Source organism: Hylobates moloch, unplaced genomic scaffold (genome assembly GCF_009828535.3).
Source record: "Hylobates moloch isolate HMO894 unplaced genomic scaffold, HMol_V3 SCAFFOLD_5, whole genome shotgun sequence".
Lineage (NCBI taxonomy): Eukaryota > Metazoa > Chordata > Mammalia > Primates > Hylobatidae > Hylobates > Hylobates moloch.
In genome coordinates, this window is record NW_026652280.1 from 141,151,463 (window position 1) to 141,167,042 (window position 15,580).

Genomic DNA, 15,580 nt, shown 5'->3' on the forward strand with positions numbered 1-15,580 from the left:
GTTGCCCAGGCTGGTCTTGAACTCCTGGGCTCAAGCTGTCCTGCCTTGGCCTCCCAAAGTGCTGGGATTACAGGCATAAGCCACTGTACCTGGACTATGCTTCATCTTAAATGAGTCAGAGATGGTGATTTTGTCTACTCTGATGACAAAATAAATAGTTCTATTCTTCATCTTGGATTCAGTGTTAGTATGTGAAATAACTGTTAACTCTTAGATGACTTGTTTAGTAAAAATGCTAAGAAGGTGACAGGAATGTGACTTGAGACTGATGTCCAGACTTTAAAAGATAGGTAGAGGCATGCAGTGCTGGGCCCAATGGATTCAATGAATAACACATGATCTCAGCCTTCAAGGAAAGTATAATAATGCAGAAAAGAATTTCTTTGACAATTACTGTCTTGTCTTGTGATGAGTAATTGGAGGGAGAGCTCTTCAGAGCAAAGAAACTATCCTAAATTCCTGATGTGATTTACCAGTATTTATCTCAAATATACAAAAAAGCAAAATCGTTCACTGCTTTGATAACCTTTTAAAAACATGTTACTTTAAAAACTTTCTTGTTTTGAAAGAATATACTTTCTTGTTTTTTTTGTTTGTTTGTTTGTTTTTTGTGAGGCAGAGTCTCGCTCTGTCACCCAGGCTGGTGTGCAATGGCACAATTCTGGCTCACTGCAAACTCCGCCTCCTGGGTTCAAGTGATTCTCCTGCCTCAGCCTCCCGAGTAGCTGGGATTACAGGTGCCTGCCACCACGCCCAGCTAATTTTTTTGTATTTTTAATACAGACGGGGTTTCACCAGGTTAGCCAGGCTGGTCTTGAACTCCTGACCTAAGAATTCACTTGAAATATGTTCCTTGGAACGTATCATTTCTACACTGAATGGACATATCTGGCCTTATATATACTATGTCTCATTTTCTTGTGTGTGCCATAATTGCATGCATGCACCACCCTTTAAAACAGCAACTGAGGGCCGGGCGCGGTGGCTCACACCTGCAACCCCAGCACTTTGGGAGGCCGAGGCGGGCCGATCACGAGGTCAGGAGGTCAAGACCATCCTGCCTAACACGGTGAAACCCTGTCTCTACTAAAAATACAAAAAATTAGCTAGGCGTGGTGGCAGGCACCTGTAGTCCCAGCTACTTGGGAGGCTGAGGCAGGAGAATGGCGTGAACCAGCTTGCAATGAGCCGAGACTGCGCCACTGCACACTAGCCTGGGTTACAGAGCAAGACTCCGTCTGAAAACAAAAACAAAAACAAAAAAACACAAAAAACAGCAACTAAAACTGAGGTGTTTCTACAGTAAAATTAAAGAGTCATTGATAGTTGTAGTTGCTCTTATGAAAATGAGGCTGGGAGGAAAATAACTGATTTTTATTATTTATTTATTTTTGAGATGGAGTCTCGCTCTGTGGCCCAGGCTGGAGTGCAGTGGCGTGATCACGGCTCACTGCCAGCTCTGCCTCCCGGGTTCACGCCATTCTCCTGCCTCAGCCTCCCGAGTAGCTGGGACTACAGGCACCTGCCACCACGCCCGGCTAATTTTTTTGTATTTTTAGAAGACACGGGGTTTCACCATGTTAGCCAGGATGGTCTCCATCTCCTGACCTCGTGATCCGCCCGCCTCGGCCTCCCAAAGTGCTAGGTTTACAGGCTTGAGCCACCACGCCCGGCTGAAAATGACTGATTTTTTTATGGTAAAAATAATCCAGGTTCCTCTGGACCACCAGAAAGAGTTAATAAATACGTGTGTAGCCACGGTTCCCTCTTTACATATAATTGAATTGTTGGAAGATAATTTTAATCAGGAAAGAAGTTATCGGGTAGTTTTGGTTTGTGTTTTTCCCCTTAACTGGTTTTCTGCTATTTCTAAAATGTTACATAATATATAGCTCCTCACCCTCTACCTTAGAGAAAATTATCCAGTAAAAGAATACAAAAGGCTAAAGATACGTTTACTTACCTATCTTTTTCAGTGTAATTATGGTTTTTCCAGGTAGTTTTTTGCTTATAAGGGTAATGATCTTTGGTTTTGTTTACATGAAAGAACCATGACTTTCCAGCAGGAAATGAAAGTAGTCTGTTATTTCTAAATGCTGAAAAACGTTTTTGTTTTCTTGGTGGAAGTGAGAGATTGAGGGGGCCAGAAGTCTTATTTAATTTGGTAGGTCTGTATTTGAATTCTTTGGTGGTTGACAGAGAAAAGTGAACTTTAAGAAGCCATTTGTATTTATCTGTTGAGTAGATAGTTGGTCCTCCATGTCTGTGGGTTCTGCATCCATGAATTCAACCAACCTCAGATTAAAAATATTTTGAAAAAAAAATCCCACAAAGTTCCAAAAAGCAAAACTCGAATTTGCCATCCACTGAGTACTGTGTTGAATCCACTTGAATGAAGTGGTATGTAGGCATTGTATTAGGTATTATAAGGAATCTGGAACAGTAGACAGGATGATGTGCCTAGGTTACACGCAGATGCTATGCCATTTTATATAAGGGACTTGAGCATCTGTGAATTTTGGTATCTGAGCGGGATTCTAGAACCAAACCACCGAGGATACTGAACGAAAACTCTATAGAATCAAGGTTTTATTGAAAAACTAGCATTTGGGAATGTGACAGTATTTCTGACAATTACCCAATGAAGTAGCTTTCAAGCTATTTGTATCTCCAGTCCTCTCCCAAAAGTTCCAATAAAATGTTTTCTTTTAAGATTTTCCATGAATATTAGTTGGGAGGATAACTAATGATAAAAAGGCAGGGAGTTTGAGACCAGTCTGGCCAATGTGGTGAAACCCCATCTCTACTAGAAAAATACAAAAATCGGCTGGGCGTGGTGGCAGGCGCCTGTAGTCCCAGCTACTCAAGAGGTTGAAGCAGGGGAATTGCTTGAACCCCAGAGGCAGAGGTTGCAGTGAGCTGATATCGTGCCACTGCACTCCAGCTTGGGTAAGAGAGCGAGACTCCATCTCAAAAAAAAAATAATAATAAAAATAAGGCGAGAAAATAGTCCTCTTTTTAAAAATTGAGATAAAATTTGCATACTATAAAATTCACCATGTTAAAATCTAGTATATTGACAAGTTTGTGCAATCATTATCACAATGTAATTCCAGAGCACTTTCATCATGCTAGGAATAAAACCTATGTCCTTTAGAAATCATTCATTTATTTCCTTCTTCCCCCAGCCTCGAGCAGCTACTAATCTACTTTCTGCCTCTATGGATGTGCCTATCTGGACAGTTCATATAAACGGAATCATACTATGTGATCTTTTGTGTCTGGCCTCTTTCACTTAGTTTAATGTTGCTTTTGTTTTTTATTTTTTTGAGACAGGGTCTTGCTCTGTCATCCAGGCTGGAGTGCAGTGGTGCAATCTAGCCTCACTGCAGCCTCAACCACTGGGACTCAAGTGATCCTCCCACCTCAGCCTCCTGAGTAGCTGGGACTACAGGCACAGGCCATTATCTCTAGCTAATTCTTTGTATTTTTTATAGAGACAGAATCTCACTGTGTTGCCACGGCTGGTCTCGAACTTCACTTGCCTTGGCCTCGAAAAATGCTGAGATTACCGGCGTGAGCCACCAGGCTCGGCTGGAACATAATGTTTTCAAGGTTCATCTACCTTGACTGTTACTCTTTTAATTCTCTTAACAACACCCTGTGAAACAATGGCAAACCAATTTTACCATGGAGGAAATGGAAACATATATTAACTTGCTCTTGGGCACAATAATCACACTTTCATTCAACAAACATGTATGGGGCACCTATGCCTGACAGAAACATTCTGCGAAGTGAGGTTCTGGCATTTAGAAGGTGGTGATACCACAAATAAATGGACATCCAATATAATGGTAAATAGTAGTAAGTATAATAAAGAAAAATAAAGCAAAATGAAGTGGATAAGAAATGCAGAGGGTATTATTTTAGATGGTGGGGGAGTCAGGGAAGGTCTCTCTGAGGAGATAACATTTGAAGTGAGACCTGAATGGAAGGAGGGAGTAGGTCATGAAGAAATCATTTCAGGCAGAGGAAACAGCAGATGCAAAGGTCCTGAGGCAGGAGTGCATTTAGTGTGCAACGAGGTAGCCAGCATGAATGGATGGCAGTGAGAGAAGCGGGGTGAGGAGAGAGGTACAGGAGGCCAGAAATTTGGCCTCAGGGGCAGGGGCAACCCTATTGTAACAGAGCAGTGGGCACATGGCAGAGTATCAGAGTACAGATAAAACAGGTTGGTAGAGCCGGTGGTGGAAGGATGAGGAAACTCTCTCCTGAGTGTTTGTTATCTCAGTGTAACAAGAAGAAAAGTGATAACTGAGAGTGAGGAGAGGGTGATGGTGTCAGAAAGTTGAGAAGAGAGTGAATGGACCAGGGATATTTGGTGAAGTTATCTAGCAACACCTGGGGACTGTCTGTGTTGTGATTTTCTCCAGCCACATTTAAGCCTTCCAAGTGCCAAGGCAGAGTATGAAGGAAAATCAGTTTCAACCAGGGCTGAGGTTTTGCCAAGTGAGGAGGACAATGGGAAAGAGGCAATAGGCTGGGTGCAGTGGCTCACGCCTGTAATTCCAGCACTTTGGGAGGCAGAAGAGGATCACTTGAGGCCAGAAGTTGGAGACCAGCCTGGGATATATAGTGAGACCCCATCTCTACAAAAAAGACAAAACAAAGACTTAGATCAAGAGGGACAACAGAGCATGGTGATATATGCAAGAGAGTGATTCTACAAGGACCATACAATCTCAACAGAGAAAGCAGGGAGGAAAGGACAGAAGGGGAATGATAGAGACTGTGGGTTAGTGGGATGGAGTTAATGGAGTCTGACTGCCAGAGGGAGTGAGCTGGAAAATAGGAAGTGATATTTTGAGAGTTTGTAGTTATTGGTTATGACAAAGTCTAATGCAAGACTCTAGGACTGTGTGGCTGAGGTGGGTGGAGGTTAAGATTATTAGAGAAGAGAAACTCAAGAAAATAAGAGACCAGGATGTTGGATGGACCCTTTTTTGTGAATAATGAAATCACCAAGAGTATGACAAGAAAAACGGTGAAGAAAAGGAAATTATGAGGGAAGACACTAGAATGAATGGAGGGAAGTTAGTGGATAACCACAAAAAGCAGATGACTATAAACAGCAAAAAGCAGTAGTATCGTTTAATGTCATATATTTCAAAAGAGCTGCAGATTTTTAGAAAGGGGGAATAATGGTCTGGAATTAGCAAAGATGAGCCAGAGTTCACTTCCACGATCAGTGGTTTTGGGGTATATGACTGATAAAGTTATGATTTAAACTAGTTCTGTCTGATTTCCAGTCATTTCCATTATACCACCTCAGGTCTGGATTGGAATTATAGTTCTTGGACCTAGATTTCAATATTATCTTACCACCTCTGCATCTGGCTGCCCTCAAAGTTGTGTTGCTTTAAATAGTTGCCAGGATTGATTATAAAAGTCTGATTCATATTAAGATTTAAAAAATATATTCTGGAAAATTTCAAACATGTACAAAACAGAGATACTAGTCTAACAATCCCCCATGTAGCCGTCACCCAGTTTCAACACTTACCAGCCCAAAACTCATCCTCATTCTTCCACATCCTCAGTCTCTTTCCTCTGCAATTACTTTGAGAAAAATCCCTGGCTTTACATCTTGTCATCCATATTTCAATATTCACCTCTAAGAGATAAAGCGCTATTTGTCAAAAAATCGCATCTAAAATTACAGTAATTCTTCAATATCATCAAATATCTAGTCAGTGTTCAAATCTTCCTGATTGGCTCATAATTTTTTTTAAACAGATGTTTGTTCAGATCAGACTCCAAATAAAGTCCATTCACTACAATTGGTTAATATGTTGAAGAAACTGGGGCCTTTGTCCTGTAGCTTCCCACAGTCTGGATTTTGTTGATTGCATCCCCATGGTGTTGTTTAACATGCTTCTTTGTTTTCTATAATTCCTGGAAATTGGTAATCAAATCTTGAGGCTGGTCAGCACAGGTTTTATTTTTCTAAGAACTCTAACATGAATAAAATCATAGGTGGTGGTGTATACTTGATCAGAGGCTGTAGGTCAGTTTGTCTGTCTCTGATGTTAGAAGCCACTGGTGATTTTTGCCTAGATCCATTATTTCAAAATGGCAACATTGTATCAATTTTTTTTCATTTATTAGAATGACAACTTTGAAACAGAGCAAGTTCCCTTCATGAACTAATTTGTTACCCTGAAGTCCAATGATGTGATTTAGGAAAGGCAGCCTACACTTTCCCTTTTCTCACTGCCTATTTACTTTTGAAACAGGCTTATCTGACTGTATATTTTGTCTTTTATGTATTTAAAGCTTGTCCTACGTTTAAAACCAGAGTACATTTCAGGATGCTCTTTTGCATTGTGGTATAATATGAATAGATTTATCATTAAATGGAAATATAGGATTTAGTTCTAACACCCTTGAGTTGGACTGTACTGAGAAGCATTCAAATGTTTAACAAGCAGCTTCCCAATGTTCAGATGCATTTCACAAAAGCTCATAAACTATTAAACTCTTTTCTGAAAGGTGACCAACTAAATAATTTATAAAAGCAAATGTTCAAGCCAGTGCAAGGATTATTACATCAACTGTCTAGTCTCTTTTTCTATTCAAAGAAATAACACAGGAGTGTAGTGTCTATGGAATCAGACAGATGGGATTTGAATTCTTTTTTACTTATTATGGTGAGCTTGGGCAAGTTACTCTATATATCCCAAGTATATTAATATAATAAGAGATTCTGAAATATCAGTGACTATTCTAAAGCATACATTTTTAAAATATCAGAAAATACATGTGCATTTAACAAAAGTCTCTTTTTTACTACTTTGTTTTTGTTTGCCTTTTTTTTTTTTTTTTTTTTGAGACAGAGTCTCGCTCTGTCACCCAGGCTGGAGTGCAGTGGCACGATCTTGGCTCACTGCAAGCTCTGCCTCCCAGGTTCACGCAATTCTCCTGCCTCAGCCTCCCAAGTAGCTGGGACTACAGGCACCCGCCACCACACTCAGCTAATTGTTTTTGTATTTTCAGTAAAGACGGGGTTTCACTGTGTTAGCCAGGATGGTCTCAATCTCCCGACCTCGTGATCCGCCCGCCTGGGCCTCCCAAAGTGCTGGGTTTACAGGCGTGAGCCACTGCGCCCGGCCTTTGTTTGCATTTTGAGACAGTGTTGTTCTGTCACCCAGGCTGCAGTGCAGTGGCAACATCTAGGCTCACTGCAACCTCTACTTCCTGGGCTCAAGTGAATCTCGTGCCTCAGCCTCCCAAGTGGCTGGGATTACAGGCGTGAGCCATCACACTCAGCTAATTTTTGTATTTTTAGTAGAGATATGGTTTCTATGTTGGCCAGGCTGGTCTTGAACTCCCAGCTTCAAGTGATCCGCCCGCCTTAGCCTCCCAAAGTGCTGGGATTACAGGCATGAGTCACCAGGCCCAGCCTATCTTTTTTATTACTTTGATTGGGGTGGGGATGGGTTAAGCAATATTGCAAATTGCCAGATATTAATTACGAAACAGTAAAAATTGCTGTACTGAGAACATGCTATCTTTGATTCTCAGTGAAGTGTTAGTGTGGTCAGCTTTCGGCTGAAGTACATTTTACTGCATACTAACGGAGTTGCATGGCAGACCAGGGAGGTCTACTCCAGGACGTCCCTGTAAGGCAGTTTAGGGAGAGAGTACTGGACAAATGGTAGAGCTAAATTTGCCTTTGGTTCTACTAAGAGTATAATGGAAGACTGAACATCAGTGAGACAGAAATGCACTCTACATTGACTAGAAAATAACCATAACATACCTAAACACTTCCTTTCTATTACTGTTAAACCTAGCCCTCTGCCTCAACTTGCCCTGCTTTTTTCCCCCTTCTCCCAGAGTCAGGCAGTGCTACTCCATCCCTAGTTTGGATCCCTGCCTTACTGCAGCCCTGTTAGCCCACAGTTGTTATATCTTTTCTGACAGTGCCAACACATAGTTGGTAATTCATGGGGCATCAAAATGATTTCCAAGTCACTGAGAAACAAGTATAAACACTGAAAAATGATTCCCATCCCCTAATTTTCATGGGAAGCTATGGATTAGAAAGATATGAAAATTGAGATAAGTGGGGGAATAGGATACAAATTGTAAAAAAAAGATTTTACAAAGTATAGTTTATGTTGATATCTTGTCATTATCTTAATTAATATTAGGCATAAGTTTTGTGGGCATTGTCTCTTTAGAAATACATTTTTACCAACTTTTTATTGATGTGTAATGCACATACAGAAAAGTGGAATTTACATTATTAAGGTCTTTAAATAGTGTCATATGGCCATGACTGCCTTATTAATTTCTGTTGTGACACAAAATGATTAAAATTGTGAATTCATGAGTTAGAACATTCTCAACTTTAAAGTAGCATTAAGTTCAGTTGCGGTATGCTGCATCAAACTTAGTTCTGAGTAACGCCTAGAACAATGCATAGTATTTTATATTGGCCAATAACCAATGTTTTATAACTCCTGAACAAGTGGATAAACTGAATTCAGGATGAAGTTCAATCTGCATCTTTAAGATTATATTTTTCTACTCATATATATCTATCTGCATATAGATACATATAAAGCTTATAGTGTTCTTAACAGCTATGTTAACTACAAAGAATAAAAAGATTTTGCAACAGAGTTGGAATGGAAACAATTTCTGAGATAAAGATCAAATTGTGTTTATAGAACCATTATTGGCAACTTTGCTATCAGTCATTTCCTGTGGGAATATTTCACTGGGACATAGTTTTATGCCTCGACTATTCATTAAATAGCCAGGTGCCCATGGAATGAAAATATTGTAGAACTATAAATATCAATATATGCAAATTATAGTGTAACATTTCATCACATTTCATTGCATTTTCTTAGATACGAATTAAGATTATTTAACAAACTGTGTCTCTTACTCATCGCAGAAAGAATTTTAAAACAACACTAATATAGCATGGTCTAGTGGAGAGTTAGGCAATAGACTGGAATTAAAGCCACTTGTTGTCTCTAAATTAAAATTGATACTAATTCAAAAATGTTTACTCATCATGCACAATATATAAGATGCTAAAGTTATACTCCTGGGGAGAACATAAAGGTCAATTATAAACAGTTTCTGCCCTTAGGGAGTTTATGAATTTTCTTGTAAAGGAGAAAGGACATGTATACAAATTGTATAAAACAAAAAACAGTAACTATACTATGAGTGGGTGGGAATAAAGTAATATTGAAGTTTAGAACTTGAGTTCCTGTCTGGGAGATCAGAGATGACTTCATAAACAAGAAGGCAGTTGAGCCGAGTTTGTTTGTTTGTTTGTTTGTTTTGAGGCGGAGTCTCGCTCTTTCACCCAGGCTGGAGTGCAGTGGCGCGATCTCAGCTCACTGCAGCCGAATTTTATTATTTTATCCTTATTATTTTGAGACAGAGTCTCCCTCAGTCATCCAGGTTGAAATGAAGTGTCATGATCTCGGTTCACTGCAGTTTCAGCCTCACAGGCTCAAGCGATCCTCCCACTGTGGCCTCTGGAGTAGCTAGGACTACAGGTGTACACCACCGCATCTAGCCAATTTCAGGTGTACACCACCGCATCTAGCCAATTTCAGGTGTACACCACCGCATCTAGCCAATTTCAGGTGTACACCACCGCATCTAGCCAATTTTTTGTGTGTTTTTTTGTTTTTGTTTCTCGTAGAGACCAGGTTGTGCCATGTTGTCCAGGCTGGTCTTTGTTTGTTTGTTTGTTTGTTTGTTTTTTTAAGACAAAGTCTCGCTCTGTTGCCCAGGCTGAAGTGGTGCAGTGGGACAATCTCAGCTCACTGCAATGCTCCGCCTCCCAGGTTCAAGCGATTCTCTAGCCTCAGCCTCCCAAGTAGCTGGGACTATAGGCACGGGCCACCATGCTCAGCTAATTTTTTGTATTTTTTTTTTTTTTTTTTTTTGAAACGGAGCCTTGCTCTGTCGCCCAGGCTGGAGGGCAGCGGCGCGATCTCGGCTCACTGCAAGCTCCGCCTCCTGGGTTCACGCCATTCTCCTGCTTCAGCCTCTCCAAGTAGCTGGGACTACAGGCGCCCGCCACCACGCCCGGCTAATTCTTTTGTATTTTTAGTAGAGACGGGGTTTCACCGTGGCCTCCATCTCCTGACCTCGTGATCCGCCCGCCTCGGCCTCCCAAAGTGCTGGGATTACAAGCGTGAGCCACCGCGCCCGGCACCAGGCTGGTCTTGAACTCCTGGGCTCAAGCAATCTGCCCCTGTCGGCTTCTCAAAGTGCTAAGATTACAGGCATGAGTCACCCCACCTGGCCTAGAGCAGAGTTTTAGAGAGTGGGTAAGATTTCTGCAAATCTTCTCTCTTATCTGCAAATCTCAGATGCAGGTAACAATTATTCCAGAAAGCAGAGACTAGGTACTAACAAAAGTAGTATACTCAAAGCACATTCAGAGATTGGAGCCATTGGACAACAAAAAAAAAACTGACATAGGAAAATATACTGCAGTTGTAAATAAGGTAAATTAGGACAAAATTATTTCATTTTATTCAGTAATGCAAACATTTATTTATTCAACAAATATTTTCTTAAGTATTTGAGTATCTACTAAGTGCATGTACTGTGCTAGGTGTCAGTATATTTATGAGTAACTCAGAAAAAGGCCCTTTCTACTATGTAAACACTAAAAAAAGTAACTCAAATCAGGGATGATAGCACGACTGATTCTTATCAGTCACTGAATCAATTAATCTCTGGCAACGAGGGGTGCTTGAGTTTGCAACTGCTACCCAGAATCTGGAATTTAACGTTTTTGGGAGACAGCTGGTATTTCTAGATTACACTGTGTCTCAATTTCAATTCAATTGCTTCTCAACTCACTATTTAAATTAAAATGAAGTGTTAACTTTTTTATATTGGAAAGTTGCAAACCTGTAGGATAATCTTGTAGGTAGGGTGATGAGGGACATAATATTTGTGGCTCCATTTTACAAGTTTTGGCTGATATAAGAATTAATTTTGTTAGCATGCATTAACTGAAATAAAGAAGGAAAAACAGACTTAAAAGAGACATCGGTGGGTGGGTCTTGTTTTGTTTTTGATAAAAGAACTCTTACAGAAAAAAGGAATTGCTGCAGATTGCTTTTAGCTAGCTAGCTCTCTGGGCAATTAAAATGATTGATACATTTCTAGAACACATGCACCGAGATACACCTGCACCCATACTTTGTCCGTCAAAACAATCTTTGTTTTCTCTCAAGCTAGGACTTGCTATGCCTAAGACACACCTCGTGCAGCGGTGGCGGTGAAGGTGCCGGGATGACAGCCAGGAGAGCACTTTCCCTTTCTCGGGCTCCCTAACCAAAACTTCGCAGCCACCAGCCCAGACTCACGTTCCTGCTCGTTCTTCTTTCCTCTGCCTCAACTCTCCCCGCACCCTTCGCGCTCTGTGCGCCCACCCGTTTCCATCGGTCAGCTTCAGCCGACCTACTACCTACCTACCGGCCCGCGCCCTCCGCCTCCACCTGCACCACTGGGCCACCCCGAGAACCCACCTCTGCCGCCCCGACGGGCTCCGGGGCATGCGCGTTGCGGCGCCACCGCCCTCCCCCCACGCCTTCCCGCGGCAGAGTTATGCCAAGTATGTGAGGAGCCGGCGAGGGCCAGCGCCGGTCATGGGGAGCCGCCGCCGCCGCCTCCGCGAGCGCGGTTTTCTACGCAGCAGGGCTCCGACCTCTCCCCTCGGCGGGGGTGAGCCTCGCGGCTAAGGCAGAGGGGATGGCGGACCCTCTGAGGAGGACGCTGTCCAGGCTCCGGGGAAGGCGGGGTCCCCGCGGCACCGGGGGGCTAGGGCTCCGCGCGGCAGCCGCAGCTGCGGTGGCAGCCTCTTCGGCAGCCGCGGGAGACGCCTGGGGTGCCGCAGACACCCCCCTACGTGAGCACGCCGGGGGAGCCGGGCCGAGCCTACAGCAGCCCTCGCCGTCACCTGAGGCGTGGGGTCCCGGGGCGCGGGTCCCCGGAGGGCACCCGGAGCAGTTGGGGGCGCTCGGGCCTCGGCCGCGCGGCGGGCAGGAGGACGCCCCCGGGAGCCATGGGCTCGCTCACGCCCCTCCGCACTCCCCGGAGGGCTCCGAGGGCAGCAGAGCGGAGGAGGAAGAGGACGAGGACCAGGACGAAGACGACTACGACGCCGACTACTACGAAAACCTGCCCGGCGGCTCGCAGTCTGCGCCCGAGCCTGAGGGGGCGGAGGCGGAACGGCGTCCCCCGCCTCCCCCAGCGGCGGGCTCCTCCCTGGGGGCGGAGGGCGGCCGCCTGGAGACAGGCAGGCTGCGGACCCAGTTGCGAGAGGCCTATTATCTGCTGATCCAGGCCATGCACGACCTGCCCCCTGACTCGGGCGCGCGGCGGGGCGGCGGGGGCTTGGCGGATCACGGCTTCCCCGCGGGAGCCCGGGCCCCAGGCCAGCCGCCTTCCTGCGGCGCCGCGGACCGCCGAGCCTGCCCCCGAGACGGGGAGCGGGGAGGCGGCGGACGCCCTCGGCAGCAGGTGTCCCCGCCCCGGTCGCCTCAGAGGGAGTCGCGGGGAGGCCAGCTGCGGACTCCTCGGATGCAGCTGTCCTGCAGCAGAAGCCTCGAGAGCCTCCGGGTGGGTGCCAAGCCGCCTCCCTTCCAGCGGTGGCCGAGCGACAGCTGGATCAGGTGCGGCGCGCACGGGGACTGGGACGAGCCCCCGCCACGTGGAGGCAGGATGGACGGCTGGAGTGGGGACCGCGCCCGGGCGGCTGCACCCACCGGCCTCCAGCCTCCAGGCTCCAAGGACCACAGCTGCTCCTCGGGAAGCCCTTTCAGGGATCCAGCGGGGTCCTCTGTGATACGCAGCGGCAAAGGAGACCGCCAGGAAGGCCCCTTCTTCCTCAGGCCGCCGACAGTGACAGTCAAGAAGCTGCAGAAGTGGATGTACAAAGGGCGTCTGCTGTCCCTGGGAATGAAGGGTCGTGCCCGTGGGACGGCCCCCAAAGTCACAGGAACGCAGGCAGCCTCCCCAAATGTGGGCGCTTTGAAAGTGCGTGAAAACCGTGTCCTGTCGGTGCCTCCAGACCAAAGAATTACGCTGACAGGTAGGATACTTGGCGATCAAAATGCTAGCACCGCGAGCCTTACTGTTTACCGACTGGGCTTCTGTCTTAAGAGCCAAGAAAAAGGTATGTTTTTGCAGACAGGTACGTTACCGGGCGAAAGTGTCATGTAAGTGGCAGCTTAAAGTAATTTCGGCGTTACTTAATGTAATGCATTTACTCGTTTTGCTTTTTTTTTTTTTTAAATCAGACAATGGCATGAAGAATTGAGGTTGTGTTTTCTTCTCGAAAAACCAGTGTGCCTATTCCCTAAGTATTACCTAAATGAGTAAAGGTTAAGTTTAACACACTTTTAGTAGGTTTACAGATGGGCGGCACTGTCTTGATTTTTATTCTTTGTAGCTCTAGGCAAATCCGTAGACTTTTGTGGAGTTTGTAAATTTGAATTTGATTCAAGGTAGATTTTATAGGCTTCATAAACTGTCATTTTACTCATTACAACTTTTTTTTTTTTGCCTCTCCCAGGCACGCACACACATGCATACATACACACAACCAAAAACCCAAACAAATCAAACAAACAAAACCCTACCATAAGTAGAATGTTTTAGTCAGGTAGTATTTCACATACATCATCTCTCCACTTGCCTCCCCCCGACAAAGAAACCTCAACAAAGTAAGTGATCTTTTTATTGTGAAAAATCAAGGACACTAACATTTTAATCAAAAGAAAAATGTTCCTCGGGTACTTTTTTTAAAGCAGTCATTTGCAAACTTAAATCCTATTTATATGAGAAGTAAATTAGTTTTTTAAAAAGTATATTGATCCTTATAATAGGATTATGCTCCCTATTTTGTATGTGCATGATTTTTAACTATCACTGAAGGTTTAGGTTATCAATTCTAGAAACCTGTCAATTATGTTGTAAATATCAAATTATCTTTCCTGAAAAGAGTGTAATATCTTCAAAGTGAGCCAAAACAACATGGTCTTTTGAATACTCTTACATATAAAAATTTTTGGTGATCGTAAAGACTTACAAGTCAGGAATAATTTTGAAAACATTAAATCCTGAAATATAAAAGGTATTCACAATACTTGGCGGTTTCTCTGGTAGTAATTACAAATCCTACAGGACTGGATTTATACACATTAACTTTGTTTAACCAATAAACACACAACAGTGGGGAGAAACAAAGTTCACAAAACTTCTTATCAAACAATGAAGACAAATTAAATGATTCATTCAAAGTGTGTGCCAACTTGCAAGGTTTTTTCCTGTCTATTCGGCTCCAATACATACCTGTCAAATTTTATTCTCAAGGTTAAATATTCCATTTCACTTGAACAAAAGGATAATAGAATGTAAATTCTTTGTTAAGAGAGGTGTACTTTATACTAAGTTCATATTAAACATGCATTTCCAGGAGTAATTTGTAATCATGTATTATATTTTATTGCCACAATATTTTTACCTCCCCCACTTTGGCTTAGTTTTAACTCTTGGTACCATAGTTGAATTTCAGCCATAACAAAAAATAGTCAAATATTTTTCATCCTTTTGTCACAGAGCTAAAACATTTACCATGTGATGGCTTTTAATGCCCTCAGTCGTAAACATTCAAGGATTTTTAAAGTAATAAATATAGTTCCTTTAAGAATGAATTTGATTTTTGCATTAAGCAACTAATTAAAACTGCTAACTTAGAAATTAAAATGAAACAGAATTATTATGTGATAATATTTTAGATATTTTATGAGAAATCTAAGCCAAAGCTACCATAATCTCTGGTTTAAACAACTCTCAGATGTTACTTCCTTTTAAATCACTAATTCATTTTTCAGGAGAGATGAAAATAATTTGTGCAGTGTTTACATATCTAGTATAGATTTGGAGAGCTTTTTTAAAAAATTATTTTTCATGAAGTTTAGTTGGTTTTACTAAGTCCATTCTGGATACATTAGGTGGTTCTCATACAATTTTTACAGCCCCCAAAATGGAGATATGCTGTCATTTAACAACAGCTACAAGAAAAAGAACAGAGGGATTAAGCAGTTTGCCCAAGATCAGTTGGTACCTGTGTATGGATTCAAACTACTATGTGGATTCAAACCCAAGGCGTCATGAGTTTGAAAAAAGCCCCTGTTTATATAAGATCAGAGACTCTAGAGTTCTTTAAAGGTCTGATCCAATTAATTCTATTAAATTGCTTGGATTGAGGATATGAGTGAATTTCAACAAGGCATAGCGGGATAAGTAACTTCCTCAAAGTTGCAAAGAAGATGGGAGAATCTTAGGCCGGGTATAAAGACATTTTAAAAAGTACTTGCAGGGCCGGGCGCGGTGGCTCATGCCTGTAATCCCAGCGCTTTGGGAGGCCGAGGCGGGTGGATCACGAGGTCAGGAGATAAGAGACCTTCCTGGCTAACACGGTGAAACCCCGTCTCTACTAAGAATACAGAAA

At 43.1% G+C, this 15,580-nt stretch overlaps 1 protein-coding gene across 3 annotated transcripts in view; it reads left to right on the top strand.

Moving 5' to 3' along the window:
* The first annotated feature begins 12,341 nt into the window (after nt 1–12,341).
* Nucleotides 12,342–15,580, top strand: part of SYDE2 (synapse defective Rho GTPase homolog 2) — a 43,807-nt gene continuing 40,568 nt past the window's right edge. For 2 of the 3 annotated variants that reach the window (XM_058439625.1, XM_058439626.1), the window contains exon 1: nt 12,646–13,156. In XM_058439625.1, the coding sequence (XP_058295608.1) occupies nt 12,646–13,156 (511 nt within the window). Of the gene's footprint in view, nt 13,157–15,580 lie in introns of all 3 variants that reach the window. The other variant, XM_032155474.2, reaches the window with a different exon arrangement.